General features: G+C 38.4%; 2 protein-coding genes across 6 annotated transcripts; both read right to left on the bottom strand.

Moving 5' to 3' along the window:
- Nucleotides 1–2,880: 2,880 nt before the first annotated feature.
- gnl1 (guanine nucleotide binding protein-like 1) lies at nucleotides 2,881–13,579 on the bottom strand. The gene is made up of 12 exons (XM_067601113.1): nucleotides 13,351–13,579; nucleotides 11,963–12,110; nucleotides 11,187–11,323; nucleotides 10,908–11,059; nucleotides 8,912–8,983; nucleotides 7,772–7,964; nucleotides 7,474–7,572; nucleotides 7,152–7,334; nucleotides 6,395–6,573; nucleotides 5,883–6,069; nucleotides 5,320–5,460; nucleotides 2,881–5,199 (listed from the first exon to the last, which is right to left on the bottom strand). Exons 1-12 carry the CDS (start codon nucleotides 13,421–13,423, stop codon nucleotides 4,934–4,936), a joined length of 1,830 nt encoding a protein of 609 aa, XP_067457214.1. The 5' UTR covers nucleotides 13,424–13,579; the 3' UTR covers nucleotides 2,881–4,933.
- Nucleotides 13,580–14,331: 752 nt separating this feature from the next.
- Nucleotides 14,332–24,337, bottom strand: znf384b (zinc finger protein 384 b). Of its 5 annotated transcripts, XM_067601117.1 has the most exons (11): nucleotides 24,104–24,324; nucleotides 21,959–22,026; nucleotides 21,268–21,496; nucleotides 20,061–20,174; nucleotides 18,738–18,892; nucleotides 18,561–18,652; nucleotides 17,574–17,798; nucleotides 16,296–16,463; nucleotides 16,102–16,180; nucleotides 15,824–15,982; nucleotides 14,332–15,679 (listed from the first exon to the last, which is right to left on the bottom strand). In XM_067601117.1, the coding sequence occupies exons 2-11, from the start codon at nucleotides 22,022–22,024 to the stop codon at nucleotides 15,284–15,286; spliced, it is 1,683 nt and encodes a 560-aa protein (XP_067457218.1). In that variant the 5' UTR covers nucleotides 22,025–22,026; nucleotides 24,104–24,324; the 3' UTR covers nucleotides 14,332–15,283. The 5 variants fall into 5 exon arrangements, with proteins under 5 accessions (XP_067457218.1, XP_067457215.1, XP_067457219.1 ...); XM_067601114.1 differs by having other exon boundaries at nucleotides 14,332–15,982; nucleotides 24,104–24,337; XM_067601118.1 differs by lacking the exon at nucleotides 17,574–17,798 and having other exon boundaries at nucleotides 24,104–24,321.
- Between the last annotated feature and the right edge of the window lie 1,950 nt (nucleotides 24,338–26,287).

Genomic DNA, 26,287 nt, shown 5'->3' on the forward strand with positions numbered 1-26,287 from the left:
GGTCTCGCCACCCCCCACAGTGCTGCTGGAGCACCAGGACGCTGACTGGGGGGACAACTGTCCGAGCTGTAAATCAGTGTGTGTGTGTCTGTCTGTCTGTGTGGTCTTTGTATATGAGTTGAAAGTGTGTGACTCTGCTAACATAGCAAGAATACGGATTTCTGGCACAATCTCACCAATTTACAAGGTGCACAGAGAAGTGAAATCATCTGAGACCAACACCAAAATGCCCCGGTCTCACAATAAAGTTGTTCTTTACTACAAGGGTTTGGACTTCTTCAGACTCTGCTAACATAATAGACATATGAAATCTGTTTGTGAGCAACTGCATACAGGCTGATCTTTGAAACAGTACACCCTCTTAATAGTTTGTGACCTTTTCTAAAGGTGATAAAGGTGATATAGTTTAACCCATACTGCACATACAACACGATTATCGCCACAAATGAGAAGACTGTGCACAATAAGCTTGGTGCACCTGACTATTAACTGCTGAACCATTAGAAAGCTATCAAATGTTGGCTTTGATAGCCCTCTAGTGACCACAGAGGTGTACCTGCCAGCTGAGATACAGAACTATAATCTTCTATAATGAGACTTGCTACAGTTTGGCAGTTTCTACATGCTCAACTGAGACATTTGATTTTAGCTTTTGTCTTTTAAGCTTGTAGCTATTGCTGCGCTCCCTCATTCAGAAAGCTTTTTACATCCTCCCATTCACTCTCTGTCTCACCTGTATGTGTGTGTGTGCATATGTGTGTGTGTGTGTGTGTGTGTGTGTGTGTGTGTGTGTGTGTGTGTGTGTCTGCAGCGCCCAGGGGAGCGTATAAACTAGACTAATGAATTTTTCTGCTCTGCTTATGCCCCGGCTCTCATATGAAACCAATTCATTACTAGCAGGTCTCACCAGTATGTTAGCGGGGGTCACACTGGGAGCAAGAATGGGGCAAATAAGAGAGAGAGAAGGGGGGGTAAGGTCCAAAGAGGGCAAGAGTCCCCACAACAACCTGATTGCATCATGAGAAAGCTTTCCAAGAAGGAGAAGAAGAAGAAAAGAAAATGTTAAATTCAAACCACATGGGCATGACGGCGTGACCGATGCTGGCAGCAAAGACTTTTTACACACCAGAATTTAATTAACAGTTTTGAAATTTATGGTGTCATGCACCAGTAAATCTGGCTGTAATTACTGCCATACAGGTCTGAGGGCCACAGCATAGTTAAGAGCTCAAACTGGGGAAAAGCAGCTCATGGCTCTGAATGCAAATAGGAAACAATTCCAGATGATCCCCCCCCCCTTCAGAGTTTATCTAGTCAGCAGATAGCATCTCTAAGTATATACAATTTGACACAGAATCCAAATTATGCAAAATGAGGGGATTTCCACACACTTCCAGCCCACTATGTGATGATTGTCATCATACCGTCTCATGGTGACTAATGGGTCACGATAAACATAATGAGATAATAGCTGGAGCCAGATTTACTCTGACAAGAGGATTGAATAGGCGTCAAGGGTGTGAATAATTTGAATAAAACACTGTCAATACAATCATCCCACAATGACAGTGAGAAACAGGACTCAAATGGGATATAAATTTCAGGGATATGTTTCAAATTTTTAACAGATGACTATGGAAATCATTTGAGAGAAGTGATAATTTATTCCATGTGCTTCACACTTAATAAAATCAGTGGCACAGTGGACAGTACTTGGACTTGTGTTTTATTGTTTGAGGCACTCTCTTCCTCCCGTGCATATCCTGCTCTATTAAACATTGTCATGTAATACACGCAGTGGAATGAAAATGAAGTTTGGAAGTGCTTTGATAAACTTTATTGTAAAAACAGACTTACAACATATGCGACTGCAGGAACATTTGAAGAGACTGTTGAGTCTTTTCCTTACTCTTCAGGGAGATCAGACGTGTCTTATGAGAGACAATAAATCACATACAATGCATTCCAAGTATTTTTTATGATGAAATATGGGATTATTCGAGATTATTTTTCTTCAATATGGTTTACATTGGCATTGCAAATGCTAAAATGTTATGAAATATTCATCCATCAACGTGCTCCTCCTCCTACACAGGTTAATACGATGCTGGAGTCGATCCCATAATGCACAAAGCAGGTTAGCATTATGGATATCATCAAAGCTAATAATGCAGTATCTCCATATGCAAATTAGATTAACATGTAATTAAAACAGCCCTATTTACAAATAATTAAACCACGACAACTCAGGCTTGCAAATAACTTGAATTATTCTTTAATGATTTTGTGTTTGAGCACATTTTACTTCATTCCATGCTGTCTGATTCAAATATTATTCATCTGGAAATTACCAATTAAGTAGTTTGGGAGGCCATTAATTAAATCTGAGTGTAATGCAGTTGATCGATAGCATCAGTTACTCTCATAGTTGTAATTATCCGTCTTTGATACTCGTACAAAAGAAAGTCCCCTAACTAATTACAAGTTAAATCATAAAGCAGTAACATATCCATGGGAATAAATTTATATCCGAGTCTATTTGGCATTCAGGCAGTATATCAAGAGTAATTAGTCTAATAAAGCTTATCCAAACATGTCCAAGCTGCCCACTTTGATCACAAGCTTCCTCTAAAGTTTTGTTAAACATTTTAAGGAAAAGCTCATCTGTTCTTGGTTTGATTATATGAATTTGAAAAGAGTGGGAGTTGCTTTAGGCAAACTGTGTGAGAGCCTTTCTTTGTAATGAAGAAGTTATACAGAGATTATTCTTGAAACATACTTCCCTGACAATATAATTATCTAATCATTATGCATTTCCTCACACAGGGTGCAAGCAAATATCTTCAAACATAATACAAAAAACAGGCACGGACACAAAGATGGTTTAGAGGATTATTTTCTTTTATTGCAGAAAGCAGTCCAGTTCAACATGAAGCATACTAGGAATGAATTGAGGAATGCAGCAAATATCCTGAACACACCTCAAGCTTTCACACTCACACTACACTTTCCAGATGCTGTCTGTTTCAATATTTCCAAAAGAAAAAACAAAAAAAACAAAAGCCACATCAACACAACCGCAAGTCTATTGTGTTTTCTAACAGCATGGTAGTGTTGAGCAACTGCTTTACATTGTACCGATGGTAGAAATGACTGCATGTGGCTGCAGTGTGATGTATTACACGGTAACACAGCACTGTGCTGTAGGGTTACCTCAGTGAACACATGAATGAGGCACGACAACAGCACATAATAATAATACAGCACTCAGGATTGTAGTGGGGCCATCACAGAGAAGGAGAGAGAGAGAGAGAGAGACTGGTCAAACAGCGATGATGTCAGTTTTTCTAATTTCAGAAGAAAGTTAGAAAAATATCTTAGTGTTGACCAACACTGAGGAAAAGTCTGCAGGAGTTGTATAACATTACAAGATCAGACCTTGAAATTGAGTGTTATGTCACAGTTATATTTCATAAAACCAACAGTAGAGCAAAGCTGGAGTCATAAAGTTGTTTATAATGATGGACAGATGGAAGCCGTGATGACCAGTCCCCCTCCTTCTGTGTGGTCAAAGGAACAGTTCCACATCTGGGAAATATGCTTATTCGCTTTCTTGAAGAGATTTAGATGAGAAGATCGATACCACGCTTATGTTCGCCATGAGGTTGTAAAAGGAGCTAATAGTTCTGCTCATAAACCCTCCCTGAAACTACAACATGTCTTTTTTTATACTCTGTTTTTGTGCTGTATAAATAAGCGTGATGTAATGTGTTAATTAGTGACCTTTAGAGGTGCTGGTAAGTGGATTTTGTCAGTTTCCAGTCTTCGTGCTAAGCTAACAAGTTGCTGGCGGTAGCTTCATATTTATTTATCATACAGAAATGAGAGTAATAGCAATATTTTCTTCTCTCTCTTAGCAAGAAAGAAAATAAGCATATTTCCCAAAATGTTGAACCATTCCTTTAACTGATTATTAAGCAGTCTCAGTGGGATCAAACCTACTGTACTGTCATTAGCAAATAAACTTGCTGAATGATTGTAGCCAAATCCTGCACTAAATATTGTAGATCTCGATCAGCATCGAGGGATATTTTGTGTGTAGTAGTTAAAACACTACATGTTAAATTCCTGAAACAGCCTCATCCAGCAATACAAGGATTCAACCCCCACCCCCCCTCGATCCCAATGAAATTTCCTGCTGACTGTGCAGAGACACAGCAAATAATATATCACTCGCAGACACAGTATAATCTAAATCAAACCCAAGTTCAGATAAATGAACCTCTAACACAGCGGTTATACTGCAAAACTGTGTGTGAAATCTTGGTTTTATTTCACATATCCCATCCCACACCCCTTAACCAAAGTTTTGATGTACTCTGGTCTATTAAGAAGATTTAGAGTCATGTTCTTAGATTTCCAGCTGCTCTGAGAGCCAAAAGGCTGCTCCAGTGAATGACATCATATCAACAGTGCATTTGATTTGTTTTATCATCCTTTCCTGAACTTTGGCATCTCAGCTGTGAGGTCACTTATCAATAAAGAGATTGGAAACCAGTTGGTTGATTATTCCAGGTTGAGGGAAGTTACTTCAATAGTCTCTGAGAACAACATGCAAAAAAAACCCAAACCAAAAACATTCCTTGGAGCAATAGAGAAGGACAAGCTTCATGGATGAACAAGCAGAGCAGAGGCACAGCATGGAGTACATGAATATGCTCTGTATATTACCGGGAGAAGGAAACGGGGGTGAGTGAATTAGAATAGATCATGTTAATGTAGAAGGTAATGACATGAGGTGTGTAGAGGCAAGAAAAAAGGAGAAGGAATGCAGATTTAGGAAAAAACAGGAATGAAAAATGTACTGGGCTTGATGGGGAGGATCAGGAAAGAGGAACGACTTATTTCTTCCTGCTCGTTTTTCCCTCTGTCGTTACTCGCACTCATTTTCCCGAAGGACATTGTACATGTTGACAGTGAAGCCGGATGGCTTATCCTCCTTCCGCCTTGGTTTTCCAAACCCCTCATCTTCATCATCTCCATCCTCATCATCATCCGCGTCCCGGTCTCTCTCTTCCTCGGGCTCGGTGCTGGACTCTCCATCCTCCTCATCGTCTCTGTCTCCCATACCTTCCTCCTCTGTCAACCGTCCTTGTAGAGCCATTATTTCTGGTAAGTCTGGGTGGTTTTCCCAATGCTCTGAAGATCATGGACAAACCAAGAATCAAATTAATTTTATCCATCAACCATTTTAACACTTTAAAATTTTAAAAACACTTCAAGGCGAAGGAAAGGTCATATAAGAGCCTCTTCTCTTACCTCTCAGGCAGCTGTAGCCAGGTGGTCTGAGACAGAGACACAATCTGCCATCAATGGCCAACCTCAGGAGACTGTTTGCTGCACGGTAAACATCATTGCGAGCTGCTTTTGCTGTTTTATAGCCTCTCCTCTCTGCCCAAGCTGAAGAACGCAACACAGGATAGAAAGAGAAGGAAGCTTTAGTATATAAAATCAAATCATAGGATTAGCCATAATTAGAACAGAAGATAATATGACAGAACAATGACACTGGACAATAATAACAGGCCTATCAAGACAAGTTGGCAATTTTAAGATTTACAGTTGGATTTATAAATCAAAACCTAAGGAGTAGTTCAGTGTCTTGTTCAGTGTTTTTTGCACATTAACCATCACAGCAACACTAGACAAATGTATCACATGTGATCAGAATGCATCGTACTTTGATTATATCCTCCACAGTAACTGTTTACATTCTCTCATTTATTTAATGCCGGTGGAAAGGTCCGTCTTGCTTCATCAAATGAATGCAAGACAGCAAATGAGTCACTACACACTTATGATTCTCTGACCCTTTAGCTTACCCTCACAAACATCCCAGGCAGTCCAGCCGGGCTCTTCAGACCCCTGGCTTCCTTGCTGGGGTTCATTTTCTTGTAAACTGGGATGTTTGAGCTTCAGTGCCGAGAGGAATGGGGTTCTCTCACACAGATAACCGACCGAGCTGTAGGGCTCCTGCAGCTGAGACACTGGGTAGATGCCTGCCACGATCTGGAGAAAATAAAAAGAGGCAAAGATAAAAGACAAGACAAAAAACTGAAAAAAAATATCAATAATATAAATCAAAGAAGGTTCAAAAAAATTTTGAGAATGGGTGAGACAGTATCCAAGAACTGAAAATCTGAGCATCACAAACAACCCTGGGATTCATCAGAAGCCTTTGAAAGACAACAAGTGGGAATGTATAAAATCAATAATCCATCTTCCCAGACGTGTGTGTGTGGTGTTCATCACAGTTAAGTTTCTATTGAGCCTAAACATGCAAGTAAACTCAAAGTCACATCTGCTTTCAGGTACACAAAAGGTGAGCTTGTACCTGTAACTGTTTATTGACACGGGAGGGGAAGACGAGTCCGGGGCAGTCACACAGTTTGACTGTCGGGGTGAGGTAGTAGGTCTGGAAGTATTTGGTGTGGCCTGGGGTTCGAGATACGCTCACCACCTTCCTCCCAACCAGGCTGTTGATGACAGATGACTTACCAACATTTGGAAAACCTGTAAAAAAAAAGATAAGTCTTTTATAAGTCTTTTATAAATTGTTTTTAAGTCACTTTGCCGATGCTAACCTGAATCCAGTGTCCCAGTTCAATGTTATTCCTCATGAATATGAATTCTGAAGCCATTAACTAACGTTTATCTTAAACTGAGAGATAAAGTGTATTTTATTTAATGTGGACATGTTCTCCATGTGTCAAGATATTGGTCTGTTGGTCCACTATAGTTGAGCAAAAATACTTTCTCCTTTTTGATTATCAAATTCAAGTACTGTGGATTATAAACAAATAAGAACATCCAACAAGCCATTTAAGGGATCAGATTAAAGTGAAACAGTTTCTATTCCCCAAACAAACTATTAATTTATTCACTTGCTAAATCTTCTGTCCAACGGATTAGAGAAAGGTGCTTGTTACTCTGGAGTAATTATCTGGTGTTACAACCTTTTCAAGTTAAAAACCAGATGAGAAGGACTGCTCTGATTTTTTTCAGAAGAATTTGTTTTGAATTGATTTTTAGAAACTTTCACTTCGTCTTGCTACTGTGCTCAATTACTCTGTGAAAACACAGATGTCTACCTATGCAGCCCAGTGTGAGAACCCCATCTTTGTAGAGCTCCTGGGTAGGGTTGCTCATTTCCATAGCGCTATCACTTTGATGCTCCATCAGCACCGACTCCGCTCCTTCATCTGGCCGCTCCTCATCCAGTTGCTCAGCAACAGCATCTCTGTGAATCTTCTGCTCCCAGCTGGACAGGTCAACTACCAAGAACAAAGTAACATTCACAGGATCAACAGAAATGCACATATGCTAATAGTCATGTGCATTGATTGGAAATATCTGTGTTATTATGATAGCTTTGTTATTAGTGTGCAAGATTAAGAGTAGACACACTCCCACCTCTCCCTGCTGTGATCTCCTGACAGGACTTCAGGATGTCTGTAGGACCTCCAGCGTGACTCCAGTCAGCCTTCCTCCTCATCCTCTTTTTCTGGAGCACTACAAGCCAGCAGACAAACAGACAGCCAGTTATTCTTATCGAAATGACAGCCGCAGACAGACACACTACAGTTTATTCTGGTGATATTACTGCAATAAGTTCCCTGACTGGCAGGTTTATTTTGATTTCCTTGTCTGTCTTCCTATCACACCAATGTCTCTCGACCTCCTACCCTTCCCCCTCTCTCCCTCTCTTCACCTGTGCTGTAGGGCTGTCCACGGTGGGAGGTGAAGCAGACTATTTGCAGGTGGGGGAACTGAGAGGTCATGTAGTGTTTCCAGGCGATGACCAGTGGGGGAGGACAAAGGTCGGCTTTGTTCAACACCAGGATCATCTGCTTCTGGAGATCTCCAGTGATGTAGTGGTATATGGCTGGAGGGAACTGCAGCATCTGGGTGGTTTACATGAGGACACACCTTAATGAGACAGTTAATTATGGCCTATTCAACAAATAAACCCCCTAGATCATAGCATTATTAATAGGAGCAAGACGAGTTGAGCCGTTTTTAACTTTGCGTTAAAACTGGAGGCTCTAAATTAAGGACGTGAATTCACTTCACATAAAGTATATCTGGCATCAAAGTTAGAAATAAAAACTAAGTGTGTCAGAAGCTGATGCCTTATAATTAGAACCAAAGAACTGGGTTTCATTTCAACTTGGCATCAAATCCTTAGTAGCACATCACACTGACTTACCTTGAACATGCAACCATTTTCCTGCACTTTATCCGCAAGATTACAACAATATGTAGAGGATTTAATAAGTAACTTGTGCAAGAAAACAAATCGTGGATGTGAAATACTGCAAGTCAAATTCATCCAACTATAAAATATGATGCTTTAGTTTGTTGTCAAACTGCCTCAAAAGGCCAGAGTAAATGGGAATTTTTAACAAGAATGATAATAGACAGATTTTCCTGTAAACAAAGCCAACAACAAAGTCTGTTTTATGTCTTAAAGTGCAGAGTAAATATAATTTCAATGTTGCAAAGTAGAAATGACAGATGGGATTATTTTCTTCTTTTCTTTGGTTTTTTTTTGCCTCCAAATCATCATCTATGATGTATGTAATAGGTGTATACCAATCTTTTGATCTTGTCAATTTCACTTTTATTTAGTCTTGACAAATTTCAGGAGTGTAAATGTTCTCTAAGATCTCTTATGCTGTGAATAATTACTTCAGGTGACCACATTTCCCAACAAAAGCATCATTTAAAATTTCAAAAAGGCATCATGTACATAAACTGATATATAAACAGGAATGCAGATGGATGTTGGCTGTGTCTCCATCTAGTGGCTTGATCCATCCTGCAGTCTTTTGTTTACAAGATCACCTACCGGGTGCCTGATGTCCACAATGAGCAGGATGACATCTGACATTTCTAACACTCTCCATAGCTGCCTCCATGTCTAAAAGAAAGAAAAAGAAGTGGGGAGTAGGAAATACACGTTTAATATTGTAAACACAATAAAGTAAAAGTCTATGAATACACAATTGACACTTTGTTAATAACAATTGTAAAGGGATAGGATCAATACAATGCCCTATTGTAATACTATAAAATCATATGCAGTCCCAACAGGCAAGACAACCTTTTCAAGTAGCTTATTCATATACGTGTTATTTTTCCATTGTTTTGATCCTCAGCTCCACTTGAAAAGCCATCAACTCTAGATTACCGAGTGTCATTTATTACACCACCAGCTGCTCAAGCCCTGCTACTGCTGTGATGTGCCTCTTGAGCTCAGCCCACGCTTTGAAATTAAATGATTGGCAGGGTTTCAGATTTTGAAGATAATGTTACCATTTTCTGAGCCTAAAAACTGTGCAATAACACAGCATGATAATAAGATGTGACAGTACTTTGTTCTCAGTGGAAAATACCAGACAATATACAGGTATGTCATACAGTTCATACTGATCCCTCATGATCCAGCTCTGTCAAAATGAAATATTCAGTTATCCTGGCTAGATAACAGCCTCAAAAGTTATGTCTTTTAAGATGCAAGTGGCAAAGCCAGTCTGCAGGGTAATCATCAGTTTACAAGCTACTCATTAACAAGCAGGATTACTTCATGCTTCATGTTGTCAACAGGTTCAACAGGATTTATAAATACTCACTTTGCACAGAAAAGGTGCTGGCGAATGAGTGGTTACTTGCACCAAATTACCAACTAATTGTTCTCAGAGCTTCTACCACCAAAAACCTGGTTCCCGTTCTGTATAGTGAGGGTCAAAAGCAAGCATGTACACTGAAGAATGGTACTAAATGGACTAATCCTGGTTCAATAGAAAATTTAAGTATATCATCAAAAAGATAAATGAATAAAAAGGGAGTACAATAGCTAACACGCAAAACTCAAGATTATAACTCAAACCAACACTCTTCGTATTGTGACTCTTGCTGGGTGAAGAATAGAGTGAATTTTGGCACTGGTATGTTATATAGGCCAGACCATAGTAACACATCTGATGGTGATTAGATAATCATGTTCCAACATTAGGGTGAACGTAATTACTACTCAGGCAAATATACAACAGTCCAGCAACCACAGTGATCTTGGCCATTTTTACCACTGTCCAAGTCTCACATCTGGTCATCTGATCTTTTGATTCTGAAAAGTTGCCAAACTCCAGATCTGCCGACCCTGGACAAATTATTTGAATACCACTTTGGCAACCTAGATGTGTCAGACGCAAATCACTGCCTCTTCACACAATGACTTGTTATACATAATTTGCATACATATGCATAATAGTACATTTTTTGCATACAAGCAGCAGTCAAACTGTCAAAGTGGGAAGCACTGATATGAAAATTCTTGATACCATTAGAAGATTGTTTACAAAAATATCTGCAGATGCCAGGACTGTTAGTTGGTCATTTTTGCCTGTTGGTCCATTTTTCTTTCACCTGCCTTAACACAGCTGACCAAGGAACACAATTTCACTTAGGCCACACACTAACCTACCAATACTGCTGCATTTATATAGTTTCTATTGTTAATACGTTCACAATAATCAAACTTTAAGCCAATTTGATTTTTGGAAGTATGATTTTCAGCTAACTCGAAAAGATGATGACAAAGTAGCTGTAAAACCCCAACCAGTCTAAACAGACTATTATATGGCTATGGTGAAATAAATATTTATAAGCTGGTTAATACAACTGTGTAGTTTTTTGCGTAGTTTAGAGTGACAAATCGTACCAGTGTACTTTGATGTCAAACTGCTACACAAAATGCGTACAGGTTGGCAAGTCTGCAAACTCCAACACTGGCATTTGATTTTAATTTTTTTTTTTTTAACAAAAAAGCACATCAAGTCACTCACCTCCAGATTGTGCTCAAAGTGGCTAAGAGAGCCAGGTGGGTTTCTGGAGTGTAGGTCATCAAGATACTCTCTGTATGACTTCTCTTCTTTTCTCAACAAGCTCTCTCGCGTCATCTCATAATTCCAGGACGGCCGTCGTGGGAAACCAAGACCTAGCAGTGAGTAATCGAGTTTCAGCGTGTAAAGCAGTGATCCACTCCATTAACCTACTCTGCTCATCCATTTGGCTTATTTTGAGACCGTCATGTGGAAAGGATTAAAAAAAGAAAACAGCCAGACCTTTCTCTGAGGGGTAGATGTCATCGATAGAAGTCTCAAGTTCTTTGTCGGAGACTGGCTGCAGCACCTTCTCCCTGGCAATCTTCTTCCTCTTCTCCACATCTTCTTTACTCTCTTTTTCAAAGTGCAGTCGGAACCTGAAGAGAGGCGGGGGGGTGGGGGGGGGTGTTGTCAGGAATACTAGTTTAAGTATTTGCATTTGTAAGACTGTGGGCTGTATATTTTAAAAGTGATCATTTTGAGAACATGCAAATTACTAACATGATCAACTTTTTCTAATTTAAAAATTACATCACACACACAATACATAGCATGGCGTCAAATTAAAATTGAGATCTTTTTTTCTTTTACTATCTGACAAATTGCTCCATCAATTATCATTCAGTAGCCACTTTTCTAATTCAAGCATCCTGCTGCTGCTTCAGGAAATAAATTTTATGTTTCTGTGAATGAAAAATGACAAAAGATAAACTACATTTGTTACAAACAAGTTTACAATAAAAAATAGGAATAGTGACAGATCTAAACATTGGTGTTGTATGATAAAAATAATCTTGTCCTCTTATTCTCTTCAAATTTTTCATCTTATAATAATAATATTATCGGTCACAACAAACAGAGCTGTTATCGTTATCTGTCTTGAAATTCCATTATCAGTGCATCTCTAATAGACGCCCAGAACAAAATCTGTATATATCTCAGCATATTTTAAATGTTTCACAAAACCACCTTCTAATCAATCTAATTTATTATAAGTAATAAAACTGACAACTCACCTGTTGGGATCATATCTACCTTCTCTGCCGAAGGGCTGCTGATTTATTCTCCTTATATCTGTGGTCTCGCTGTCTGAGGTATCCGACTGCCGCTCTCCTCCTCGCTCCACACTGGCATTGCGGCTGCTAGGCCCGGAACCTGTGTCACCTGGGAGACGAGGACAAAGGTCAGGGGTCACAGTCAAATACAGTTATTCATCATGCACCAATAAGCTTTCTTGGATTGAATACTGGCATCTACTTTTTCCACTGTTGGCTATTAAGGATATTCTTATGCTTCTAGTCAAGTGTCCTTGAACCTCATTGCCATCAGGGAAGCAGTGTGGCATCTTCACAAGAATAAATGCTTACAATTTTATTGACATGAACCACAAAATATTTTCAATGCAGTACATAACAAAACCATATTTTGATTTGTTCAGACATCTTACTAACTGAATGACAAGCCTACACTGACTCTACACTAATGATTTGTACTTAAGAACAGGTTGTTTGACCTACTTATGCCCGTTCTGGGGGTCACTTTTTACATACAGTATATACACAATTAACTTAAATTAAAAGTCACCGCTGATCTCAGAAAAACCTAAAACAAATGCAGTATGTCTTAGGTGTTGAAAAGGTTTGTGTTGAGAAAAGTATGAGAAGACACTGCTTGATTGGTACATCAGAGACTGGTTGAGACTCACTTAAACTCAGTATGACAATAAATAATTTTCCTGAGAGTTATGGAATGATTAGACACAAAGAGACATAAGGAAATGTTTGAAGTATGCCCTAGAGTCCTTAGTGAGGTCTGCAGTTTTTGAAGTTTGAAAGAATATAAAAAATAATCTTTTAATTCAGTAATTATTCTAATTTCAGTGGCATTTAAGCATGTTTTTGTAATAAAATGACTGGCTATGTCCTGTGCTAGAACTTGCACTGTATATGAAGCACGTGGAAATCTTTTGAGTCAAAATGTCATCACTGTTAGTGCTTCTTTGAAATTGACCTTTAGGTGACAGTACATTACCTCCGGCCTCTGCTAATGTGGCAATATAGCTGGCATTATTAAGAGCTTAAAAATCATACTTAAATTATTTTTTTAACGTTGCTGTGACAAATAGCTAAGCAGGGGCCATTCAGTAACGTTAGGACACTCGTCAAGTTCGACGGCAAGTTATATCACCTTGCTTTATTATTACAGCTAGCTACCACAAAACAACAAACACATTTAACAGGCTGAATGAGTGGTCTGATACTTCACTTGAAAATATCACTTAACACTACATAGATAAACAGTTTGCTGATAAAGTAGCGGTTTAGCTGCGGTGCACGAAACGTTAATTAGCTAACTGCTAATGTTAGCATGGCAACGCTAACGGCAAATGTAACATTAACGTTACCTCTCTTTCTCTCCCGTTTGACTTGTAGCTGTTTCTTCTTCTGTTTGTTGCTAAATGGCTTTTTTCGAGGCATACTTAAAAAATAACTGGTAATATATATATATATTTATAGCTATGTACTCAATATTGCTGCCTAGCGCTTGTCACAGTTTTTTATTAACGTTATTTACATGGGTGAAGTTTCTCGACTCCTACACTTTTTCAGTGACGCCATATCCAATGCAGACTGCAGAGAATGACGGACGAAACCATTCTACAGTTTTCACAAACCGAGCGACTTTTTACATCGCTTAAGCTTTTTGTACATGATCATATTAAGAATTAGCTTTACGTCGAGCAAACGGCCTTACTCCAAGTGTCATTATATACGTGAACCGAGAAAATATTGGCTAAACTGACAGTAAACTCCCTCCTCTCTAATGGTATAGTCCACTTTTGTAAACACCTCACAAATTCGCACATTCCAGCAGTGCAGACACGCTTCACGAATAAATACACCTACATACACAGTGACATCATTAGGAAGACCATAATGTTATTTATCTCAGACACCTTGGTTATGCAGTTTTGATTGACAAAAATATAATGTATTAACAATGAACGTGGAGTTTAACGATAAATCGATGGACATTATTTGGATAATAAATTAATCGCATTTTAAGCCAAAAATGCCAAAACTTGATGAGTGGTGGCTTCTCAAATGTAAATATTTGTTTCCTTTTCTTAGTTTTCTATGATGATGAACTGAATATCTTCAAGCAATTTGTATGTGCCAAATTGTGACAGGCATTTTCGTTATTTTCTGACATTTTATAGCTCGGACAAATTGAGATAATAATCTGCAGATTAATTGATAATAAAAACAATCTTTCGTTTTCAGTGCTATGAATGCGCCTTCACAAAGCCACTATGGCAAATTTACTAATATAACTAAAATTACTGATTTGGCCACCAAACTGAAACAGAAAAATGCCAGTGAGAAAGATTTCAGAGGGTTTATTGTATCATAAGCAGAAAAAAACACAAATTTCAGATGTGTAAGTATGTCTATAAAGAGGTATTATAAACATTATTATCATCGTGGAAGTATAATAGCAAGAACACATTTGGATAACATTACTTTTAGGACATACACACAAAGCAGTACAATAAGATTACATGAAACATGAACCTGCTCATCACTTTCCTCAAGGTCACATAAAAGGCCTTTGATTGGGTCTAAATATGCTGTTATATGGATTACCACATCCTTTAAACACACAATCATACTCTATAAACTGGTAGTATATATCTATATATACTAGATTGTTATTTTTACCTTCCTGAAAAGGAAATAACCTCGACGTCCCTTTAAACATATAAAAAAAATAATAATTGCAAGTATGTATTTTACAACGTAGTAGCTGTAATAACACTGATGTAAAAACTGAAAGTCTCTGTAAGAAAGTATAAAAATTTACCTTCATGTTAACTACCAGTTTCATCAACAGAGAGACCATAAATTGCTATGACCAAAGCTGTATTTTTAGGGAAGAGCAGGAGGTGATAAAACAACAATAAAGAGACGCACTGTCTCTTTTACTCTCTTCCATAAAACCATCACTGTGATGGACTGGAACATATTTTATTGCAGCCTTTACATGCACTTCCTTCCCAGACAGGACAGCTAAGCAAAACATATCAAACAAGGCAGAAAGAAAAAAAAGTGACAGACCAAGAAAAAAAATAAAATAAAATCATAGTCATCAGTATACTGTGTCACCACATTGTTTGTCCTGTCTGCCTCAAAACATTGTTCAGGCACAGTCATGATTTCCAAAGTTCTTGTATCATCCTAATATTGCTTTTATCCTTTGACTCTCCATCCTCCATTTTATGTTTTTTTGAATTACTCTAACTTCCCTACCCCCCACACTCCCTCCTTTCATCACCTCTAGGAGTTGAGGTGCTCCACTTGAATGGTGGATGCTGACACAGTGAGACAGAGGTCCTTGTGGGAAGTAATATCAGACACAGTGACTGGTTTGTACTGGATGTCACTGGCAGACACTGTCTTATACTGATGCAGGTCAAACGGACAGGAGATGGTTTCTGTCTGCGGGTAGTTGCCCTGGCTCTGTCCCTGCTGTCCTCCACCTGCTTCTCCGCTCCCAGCTCCCCCAGGTCGGCTCGATCCACCATCTGCGCTCTCCAGCCGGCTCTGAGCTCCAGCCTGGCCCTGGGCATGGCTTTGGTTCTGGTTCTGTTGTCCCGGCTGTGCTGCCACGACAGCTGGTGCGGTCAACTGGTCTGGGTTGTGTTTCTCCATGTGTTTCACCAGATACGTCTCCTGCGATGAGGGGAGGATAGGTAGAGGGGAAACAGTGGACACATGACTACACGGTGTAAAGTAGTTGCCAGATGTCTGATGCCAGTGAGGCGATTCATACTGTTGCATGTAGAAATGCTCTTCAGAAATGGACATTTGTCTTACTGAGGTATAAGTGCGGTTGCAGAGACCACACGAGTAGATCCTGGCATGCTTGACCGTGTGTGTGGACATGTGCACCTCCAGGCTTGCTGCATCTATGTATCCTTTATTGCAGTTGGTGCACTTGTAGGGCTTGTCTTTGTTGTGTTGACGTCGGTGGGACTGGGAAAAAAATGGTAATTGAAAAAGAAGGTTTTGCAATACAGGAAGTGTTATGTAGTACTGTTAAAACAATACACACGACATGCATTATGTGAGAAGAGAACTCAAGTCTTTCACACCTGTAAATTGGAGAGTTGCGTAAAGGATTTCTCGCAGCCCGGATGGGTACACTTGTACGGCCGATCTCCGGTATGAATCCTGAGTGAAAACACAAACATGTATCGAGCGCACTCCCTCACTTTCGTGACGATCTAACATGACTGCAGAACGACACTGAGGCTGATGAGAAACCCAAGCCTGGTGATTCACTTACCTGTTGTGCTGCTGAAGGTGACTGAGCTGTCTGAAGCACTTTTGGCAGTAGGAGCAGGCATAAGGTTTCACTCCGGTGTGGATACGGACATGTTGGGCCAGGTAGCTAGAGTTGGCAAATGACTTGGTACAATGGGGACACTTGTGAGGCTTTGACTCTGTGTGGTTCCTGATAAGGGTAGACATGTAAGTGAGAGAGAAAGGGAAACAGGATTGTAAAAAAAAAAAAACATGATACTGTGCTTAACACACACTACAAAGTGGAGAGTCTAACCAAAGTCTATTAAAAATCTACAACAATTAAACTGTCTAGTAACCTTGACGGTGTCAGTTGTAATGACAGAATAATAAAGCAGTTGTTTTGACACTGGAATTTTTACTCATATCCATCTGGACCAGCTAAAGGATGTTGTTTGAACAGAAGAGGTTACATTCAAATATATTTACAAATTGTTAAACATAAAAGCTGGAATTTAAATGTTTTATGAATATATCCGTTTAGAACAACAAGCCTCCAGAAATGACAAAATGATTTGAGACAGCCAAAAAAAAACAAAAAAAAAAACAAAACAACAAACCATCAGGATGAATGAGTGCAGACAGCAGAAAAGCAGAGCATGGCAGCAAAAAGATTTCTATTGTACATTATTCAATGGAGAAAATGAGGAAAAAGTACTGACAAAGGAAACATATAACAATAAAGGTTTAAATGGTGAAGCACAATGAACCCAAGTCTACCTATAAATCTTAATTTTAACATGTATTTCTAAATGTGTTTATGTATGTGTCTGTGGAAGAAGCACTGGCAGAGGAAATAACAGAACATGCAAGTCAGAGGAAACATGTCAAGGTATATAAAGCGGAAAAATATGATTCAGCACGCAAGAAAGCAAGAGTTGTGCACACACACAAATGAAAAAGAAAAGGTTAAGTATTTACATTGCATGAATTATTATAACTGAACCCCATGCATTTTAAATGGCCATTCATATTAATGTATAAATTATGGAAAATCTTTTTTTTTTATGGATTAAGTCCAACTTGCAATTTTGTGCAATCTGAATTTAAATTTTCTGAAAAGGTCACTTCTGGGTGAACTGGTAGCATGCGAGCCAAAATCTATATTGCAATGTAATATGCATCTGCACACCACTCCACTCTCCTCCTCAGGATGAAGAAGACAGGAGTCTGGGTTTCTAAAAAGGGACTTGGCAGGACACGTTAAGAGGACAGGGAATATGGTACGTGGATTGGTAGAGGGAGGGGGGGTCTGCAGTACCGTGTGTGCTGCTGTAAATGACTGAGCTGCCTGAAAGATTTCTGGCAGTAGGAGCAGGTGTAAGGCTTGGCCCCGCTGTGGATGCGGATGTGCTGGGCCAGGTAGCTGGAGTTGGCGAATGACTTGGCGCAGTGAGGACACTTGTGAGGTTTGGCCTCTGTGTGCGACTTGGAGTGGATCTGCATGTCAGACTTACTGAAGAAGGTCGCCGCACACATCCGGCACCTACAGGCGGAGAGACACAGAAATGGGAGGGCGGGATGGAAGAACAAGAAGGAAGAAGGAAGACACGTGTACAGAAAAGGAGATGCAAGAAAACAGGGCAGGGCAGGGCAAAATTAGGAGAAAGTGATGGAAGGAGACAGGAAAATGCAGCAATGACTCACAGAAAGAAGTAAGATGTGATAGAAAATGAAAAGAAAAATGAATAATAAAAGAAATTAATGAAGACAAAAGGGGGGGTAAAATTAAATGTAAGAGACACGTAAACAGGGAAAGATGTCAAGGGAGAAATCAGTGAAAGCTGAAGGGGAAAGGTACGTAGATACTGTAAAAAGTGAAAGAGCAGGACACAAGAGTGCTTGAGAGATCAAAACTCAAAGAGCATGCTATATATAAGACAAAGAGGACAGTAGAGGGCAGGTAGCGGTTCATGTCCAGTGTGCGCAGAGGCAGAGAGAGAGTGTCTATGAAGCACACATCGCACACAAGTTTCGATGTATTTGTTTCTCAAATACATAAAGAGAAGCAATCTTTCACCCGTCACTTACAAAGCAGGTATGTTCTGCCACAACATGCAGTGAAGTGTGTTTAGAAGGGCTGTCAGATGCCTAAACTACTTCCAGCAGCTCCTAATGCATCTATAGAAGCTGAAAATTGCAATGCTGATTTCGGCAGGACACAAGAGGAACAGGTGTGCTTGCATTCCACAACTAGAGCAAAAGAGAAATGAGGGATGCACGCATGTTTTGTTTTTTCACACTATACCTGTATGTCTTAGTGCTATCTTTCGGTCCATGTTCTTCATCCTCATTTGACAGGTCATATGGGTCTCCGGTATGATGCTGCAAAGATGCCACCTACCAAAAAACAAAAATTTGTCGAAGTTATTTGATTACATATCCATTGTCTCACATTTCCCTTCCTACATCGATATTTTCTTACCTGGCCACCGGCTGTCAGGTGAGCCAGTATTAGTGTTTCATTTCCTGGTCCACCCACAGGACCGACCCTGGACAGCGTTGTTTTCTTCTTTCTGCCTCGTTTGGAGGGTGCTGGCATCACCACCACATGGGATGTCCCATCGGCTTCTTTTTTGTCTGAGATAAGATCAACAGCGGCAGGTTAAGAGGAGAGGATACTCTTGAATCAAGCGTTTGCTCTGTGGAACAATTATTAAAGGTTTCTAATGAACGCTAATTTACATTATCTGTCTGGTATATGTTGGTGATATGTTGTAGATACAGTATAGTGACATCAAGCTGAAAATGAATTGTGTTTATTCTTTCAGGGGTAATCTCTAAATCTGGTTTAAACCAATCTGAAGATCTGCAAAAACAATCTTTTAAAATGATTGTAAACCTCTAAATATTGCGTCCTACTAAAAATAAGAAGTACAAGCATACCAATTATGTCATGAGTAAGCTGTGACAGAATTTATTGCAGTAGATGATATTTTTGGTTTTCATTTAGAACCATAATTTACTAACACAGCCTGGGTGAAAACATTATTTGCTGCTCATTCTTGGTTCCTTGGTACCTCCTGAGAACAATCTATGCTTTGAAGAAAAATGATCATGAGGCTTTATATCTTAGAGATACTTAACCAAATCTAATTTTATTTTCTCTTCAGGAACGTTGAGAAAAATCACACTCACAAAACCCCACAGGTCTGATTAAAATTAAATATTACAAAGTTTATTTTATCAGCTCCTGAGTCTTGATTTAAAATACAATTTGTGTTTGGTTCTGCTAATTCTTGTAGCCTCAAAACTTTAGGTCCACAAAAGCAAATATACAAACTCCCAATAAAACCAGTAAGCACTGACATTTGTGAAAATGTGAGCTTCAGTCAGGACACAGTCATTAGTGATGCTATAATGTCACTGATTTCTGAAGGGATATTAGTCAATTATCATATCCCATTATCAACCCAGATGTTTTGTTGCCATTTATATATTAATAATAACATAATGATTATTACTTTTGAGGAACAAAAAAGCTATTTTCACTTACTTTTCTTTGACTGTAAGGTGACTTGTATTCTTATACTAAATAACACAGTAGCTGTGACTCATAGATGCACTAAAGGATCATTTGATAAAGTCGAAATGTATTAAGTTTGTATTGATTATGAATTGTACTGAGAACGTGTGTACTTCAGTTAAATATTATTAAATGAAGACCTCTCATTATTATTCTATTAAGGCTCAAGATATGTACATGTTTTTTGAGTCGTATACTGTCTATACAGTGTGTGTGTTTTACCTTGAGAATGGAGAGCTGAAACAATCATGGTTGTGGCTGGATGACCAGAGACAAACGACTGAGAGGAAGTGGGAGAGACTAGTGTTCCCTGAGGAGTTGTGATGACCAGACCAGCTGCACAGACAGAGACCAACAGAACACGGAAATTGTTAGACACAAAATGAAAAATAAATCACATTTAACAAAGCAGAGCGCAGGCAGTACGAAATACAAGAACTCAAAGATCATAAATCAAGAATAAAATTGGAGAGAGAAATCAAGAAGGCATTATAGTTTGAGATGAACAGTATGCTCGGGGTTAAAGAATAATTTTTGGAAACATTTTATGTGTTTTATATGCTAAACCTGGAAGTGTGCTACAAAAAGAGTGTGATAGTACAGCTTTTCCACTCTTCTATTATTTGAAGAAAGCCCTGAAGTTGTAGCATAAATTGATACAAACAGGTGTTCATTTTATCATTCGCTCTACTGGCACTGTACACTCTTAGCTTACAGTGCTGCTTAGAGGCCCTACAGTACGCGACTACGAAGAAACTAATGACTTTCAGATTGTTCTCATTAACAAGTCATCAGCTAATACACCCATGTTATTTTATGCTTCCTATGGGATCTTAATCCAGCCTCAACTTTGTTTTGGAATCTTATTTTGATCATTAGATATTATATGAGATGCATGGTGCAATAATCATCTAGAAATACTGCCTCGTGGTTTTATGCCTCTGCCAACCAGTCAAATAAAATATGGTCACAATCTCCCCTCCTGTTTCTGAGTTATGGTTGTTGAATAACGGCCAGAAAAGTGTTTTTGCAAAACATTATGATTTCACAGTGAAGTTGACCTTTGGCTTTTTGGATATAAAATGTAATTGCTTCATCATTTTATTCTATTAGACATTTGTGTCAAACTTTGTCATAATTAGCGTATGAATTCCTGAGTTATGGCCAAAAATGTGTTTTGTGAGGTCACAGTGACCTTTGACCACCAATTTCTAATCCATTCATCATTGAGTCTGAGTGAACATTTGTGCCAAATTTGAAGAAATTCCCTCAAGGTTTTCCTGAGATATCGTGTTCATGAGAACGGGACTGACGGACGGACAGCCTAAAAATACACCGCCTCTGGTCATGGCTGTCGCTGGAGTGAAGGCATAAAAAACTGTTTTAAACCGAAAGGCCCAGAGGCTTCCCAATCCAGAAACAGACTCACCTGCTGTCATGATGCCTGTGGAGGGGACAGGCAGCACCGTAATGTTCTGGGTGCTGTGTGGAGGGTGGAGGTGTGCTGCGCTACCAGCCTGCCCTCCTCCATCTGTCTTGGCCCCAGGAGTCGGGATGGTAAGCAGAGCCGTTTGGTAGTGGGATGCCGAGGAAGCAGAGAAGGAAACGCTCTTTTCCTGTTGCTCTTTCACTTTGTTCAGGAACATAGCATTTTCAATCTGCGAGTACACAGGAGATACTGAATCAATATTCAAATCATGATATGTTTATCAAAATTAATGTTATTCACCAGTCTTTGGTAAGAAAATAGTTTTATAATAGTTTCCACTTTAAGTTGCAGTGTGTAGAATTTAGTGGCATCTGGTGGAACAGACTTGGTAGAAATGGAATATAATATTCATGTATGTCCAAATATGTTTTAATTAGTGTATAATCCCGTGAAACTAAGAATGATTGTTTTTGTTACCTTAGAATGGGGAAAGGGCTGCAACCTCACTGCTAGATGCCACTAAATCCTAAACTGCACCTTAAAACCTACACATACAACATAATTCGGCTATGCATATCTTTAAATTTACTCTACTAATATGATGATACTACGGCTACTGAACTACAAGCAGTTTGAAGGATGAGGATTCAAACTTTTATCTTCATATTAACTGTGGCTTCTCCAGTCTTACCTGTCCTGGTACAGTGGGGACGGGAGACCAGAAATACGATGAGTTAAAATGAGAATCTTCCATCATTTCTGCAATGACACAAATACAGCAACAACTGATTACAGCACAGTCCATGCCAATACTACAAGGGGTCTGCAGTAATAAATACAACATAACAATACTACAAATACATAATCAACAGTGCACAGGCCAAATTATAAGTTTAAGGACTAATCCAACTGAATTTAAAATGTTAACAAAAGAGTCTAATGAGACAGTTGATTTTCAACCTCCTCAATCATAAATACTAGAACAATATCTGACACTCAGTTACCAGTTTAATTAGAAACACCAAGCTACAACAAATCCACCTTCATGAAAGTTACAAAGCTCAGATTTTGTTGAAACTCTTTTAGAAAGGTGTTGGTTCAACTCTATTGGAATTTTGGATGCTTCAGTTTGTGGTGCTGTTCATGTTTATTGCATTATACTGCTTTACATTTAGTCTACCTCCATTGATATAAATGACCCGGGCTTGGGGGCCATTACATCTCCTCTCTGTGCTTTTGTACATTATTTCTGAAATATTACATGTCTCCAGGTTTGCTGTGTGCTAATTTCATTAAACACAAATTAATTTAGCAAAATGCACCTTATATGCAAAATATTGCTGCAATAATGAAGGTCTTAAAATTAGATTTTAACACAGGGCTGCTCTTTAAAACTGTGTCTTAATATCAGGAAATAAAGCAGGGCCCACCTTGAGGCCCTCATGTCAGCTCATATCATGTTTTAATGGTGTATGAAAAACTGATAAAAGAAAGTTTGGTTTTATTCCACAAGCCATTAAACTTGTGAACAGCCGCAGTAAAAGAAACAGTCATTTTAGCTTTTGTATACATTGTTAAATGCATTTACACTTTGAGGTAAATGCATTTAGGCATGTTAATATAATTACCACAAACCAACTGCCACACAGTGACCCTGCGGGTTTTTGAGGGGCGCCTTTGGGGTAAAAGCTGTAATGATGTGTCGATTCCTGAATAAGTTGACTGAGAGAAACTATTTTCTTTGATTCATTTTTTTTAGTCAAATATTCCCAATTTCACTCTCTCAAATGTGATGATTTGCTTTTCTCAGTTTCATCTCACTGTGAAATTGACCGTGTTTACTTTGCGGGCGGCTCGTCAGACACCTTGGGCTCTGGAAAATTGTAATGTGCATTTTTAAAAAAATATATTTTCTGACATCTTGTACACCTAATGATTGACTGAGAAAGTAATCAGCAGATTAATCGATAATAGGCTAAAAATAACCATTAGTTGCTGCCATATAGTCTGGTCTGGGACTCTGGGGGGCAGCTGCTCACTTTTTGCCCAGTTGGTAGTCCAGCCGTGTAGGATCCAACTGGCAATGTTCATTTTAATAGTTATATAAATGTAAACTGACTGATGATATGAAAATGTAATAACTTATTGATTACAGAGGCCTATTTGGGACCATTCCCATTAGCCAGACCATCCATAGGGGTCGAACAAAACAATAATAATGATAAAAATTGTGTTTAGCACGTTAGTCTTGACTGTATTCAATTTCTAAACGCATATCATATACTCCTGGGATGTTAATGACACCGATTATGTAATATTACCTTCAACTTTTTATACCTGACTTCAAATGTGAGCTATGGATTTCAGGCTATTGATCACACACAGTGAGTGAACTCAGTTTTTTTATGGTATTTACAGCAGATCCAATTACTTAGCTGTAAGTTTTTCAACAGCCACGTTTTGCTGGTTGAACTACACGACGCTAAATATCGCTAACTTTGATGAAATGACACAAATAAGATCTGTGTAATGTTAGCTGTAGCGCAACACAAGACTCCATTTCGGCTCCTTGCATCTTGTAGTTAATCAGGCCCGACCTGCTAATTAACATACAGTTAGCAGACAGCAGAGTGTGTCTGCAGTGCCCTCCTGCTCGGGAAAAATAACAAGCAAAGGAAAAAAAAACCAAAGGATAAAAAAAACTGAAGCGAAGAGAAAAAACCAATAGACCATCCTCACAGACTTCCGGCTGTGGAGACTGGTGGAGAGGCGGCAGCAGAGTCATGCAAATGTAGCAACAAATAGCAGCGACTGCATGAAGAAGAGCAGCGTTTACCGGTGCCGACGACTCGGTCTCCCTCCCCGGAACTCCCGTGGGCCGGGACACAGTTTCCAAATCTGTCCAAATTCCTGCAAACCGATGAAGTTTTTTTCCCCCCCTCTTTGCTTTTTTTTTTTTTTTTTTTTTTTTTTTAGGCTTTTTTTTTTTTCCCCCTCCGCTGAAGCAGCTGCCTCGTCTGAGCTTCACTTCCTCCGGATAAGGTCGTCAGACAAAAGGAGCTGTGACGTCACTTCCTGCGACGGAAGGGACAGTGAGGTTAACCTTAATACCATCAGAGGTACTACTTTTTTTGTCATATCTCACAGGTGCTTTATGCTATCGTTTCATATTCAAAATTTTTAATATTTTTTGCCAATCAGTTTGTTCCTAATGACCTCATATACTTGTTTTCTGTGTCCGTTTTAATTAGAACAACAACAACAATGTATTGGGGTTCCCCAAAAGCACTCAATTCTGCCTATGCAGTTTTAATAGATGGAACTATTTAGTGAGTTCATGTTTGCCATGGGTCCTAATTTAAAGTATCACACACTGTCAGGGGTGGGGGGCCTCTGTTAGTCATTTTGTAGGCTTTGTGGAAAGACTGTACTTGAGATAGAAGCTGCAATTTGTATTAAAGAAAAATATTTATTTTAGTTTTACACAATATACAAATTAACAATAACTTTCCTAAAATAATAAAAAATCTGCTTTCTTTCAGATGACATTAATTACATGACAATATATAACTCTATATAAAATAATAATATAATATATTAATATTATATCTAATATCTAATATTACATTAGTTATTACATTAGTTATCAAAAGGAGATCACATAGAATAGCTTAAATGTGTGATTTGGTTAATTATTTGTTACTATGATAATCCAGATGATGGCGCTCTTGAATATCTGATTTCATTATTCTGTATGCAAAGTTTTTTATTCATCATTTTATTAAATCACAAGATTTCACATTTTCTCTTAGAACTAAATTCTCTACTTAAATCACTCTTATATTAGCTTATTAAACAACAAAAAAAATAATAAGCTATTGAAACATTATAGAACCTTTCCCCTGAAACCTCTGACTGAATGTTTATATTTTGTATGTTCTTTTATTCTATGTAACTGTCTTTTAATATTTTCATTTTATGTTCTTCATATGTATTTATGTTATTTAAATCTGATTTGTATGTGCTCCTACTGTTTACCTGAGTGTTTGTATATTACCTTTTTTTGTTAATTAAAAAAATAGTTTAAAATGTCAATAACAAATGTACTTTCTGAAAGACTCATTTATTCTGTGGTTGTCCTGATAGTATCACATTTTGGAAAAACTTTGAGAATTACACTGTGTAATAAATTTTTACTTGTTTGTTGTTCCTGGATAGTAAGTGTTATTTTCTACTTGCTTATGCCTAAAAAGTTTAGAAAATGGCTCTTATTCCCTCCAGACATTGCTTTTGTGACCTGGATGGTGATATTTGTTCTGTTTACCTATTTCAAATGGGAAAAGGGTGCAACAATTTGTGTATTTTCATTCACATAAAGTCAGAAAGAACAACATATTTTTGCTCATTCAGACCGAATCTTGAATCTCAAATTATTTACTCACATTACTCATTTGTGTGGTCAACACACATTTTATTCCCTCAGTTTAGTAATTTGTATCCTCAAATTACCAATTAACCTAAAATGCTTTAATTTGTTTTATTGATTCACTCAAATAAATAACTTCATGTTATTGCCTCCATGTCTTCCTCACACCACAAACGGGCCTGCTAGTTGGACCCCTGGGGGCATTTAGATGAGCTCCTGTTGACTCGCTGGTTCCTCCAACTGTCTTTGTTTCCTGTTGACTTTAAATAACATTAAATTGTTGACCAGTTACTCCTCTTCATTCCACACTTTCCCAGTTAACATCTCTTTCCTTTTGCTTTTTAATTGTCTTTATGATGACATGACAGTTTTTTTTTTAATTATGCATAGTTCTCTGTACAACATGCTTATTGTATTTTTATACTTTCATCCATACTTTTCATCATTTTCATGCCTTTACTGATTTATTTTCATTATTATTTTTGTGTATTTGTCATCTACTTGTAAAGCACTTTTGTCATTTGTTTATTTTTTTAATATGTTCTATGATTAAAATGACTTGAATAGTTCACCTTAAATTTTTCATTGTTTATG

The sequence above is a fragment of the Thunnus thynnus genome, chromosome 10 (genome assembly GCF_963924715.1).
Source record: "Thunnus thynnus chromosome 10, fThuThy2.1, whole genome shotgun sequence".
Classification (NCBI taxonomy): Eukaryota; Metazoa; Chordata; class Actinopteri; order Scombriformes; family Scombridae; genus Thunnus; species Thunnus thynnus.

What these genes read in the sequence shown, in the direction of transcription:
- znf384b (XM_067601114.1), bottom strand. Translation starts at nt 22,024, where the DNA reads ATGATGGAAGATTCTCATTTTAACTCATCGTATTTCTGGTCTCCCGTC. An exon ending in ACCTGACAGCCGGTGGCCAG is followed by an intron (nt 18,653 to 18,737) that starts GTAAGAAAATAT and finishes GTTTTTTGGTAG; the next exon opens with GTGGCATCTTTGCAGCATCA. An exon ending in CACCTTCAGCAGCACAACAG is followed by an intron (nt 16,181 to 16,295) that starts GTAAGTGAATCA and finishes GTTTTCACTCAG; the next exon opens with GATTCATACCGGAGATCGGC.
- gnl1 (XM_067601113.1), bottom strand. Translation starts at nt 13,423, where the DNA reads ATGCCTCGAAAAAAGCCATTTAGCAACAAACAGAAGAAGAAACAGCTA. An exon ending in GTGTCAATAAACAGTTACAG is followed by an intron (nt 6,070 to 6,394) that starts GTACAAGCTCAC and finishes TATTTTCTCCAG; the next exon opens with ATCGTGGCAGGCATCTACCC. An exon ending in TGGCTACAGCTGCCTGAGAG is followed by an intron (nt 5,200 to 5,319) that starts GTAAGAGAAGAG and finishes CATGATCTTCAG; the next exon opens with AGCATTGGGAAAACCACCCA.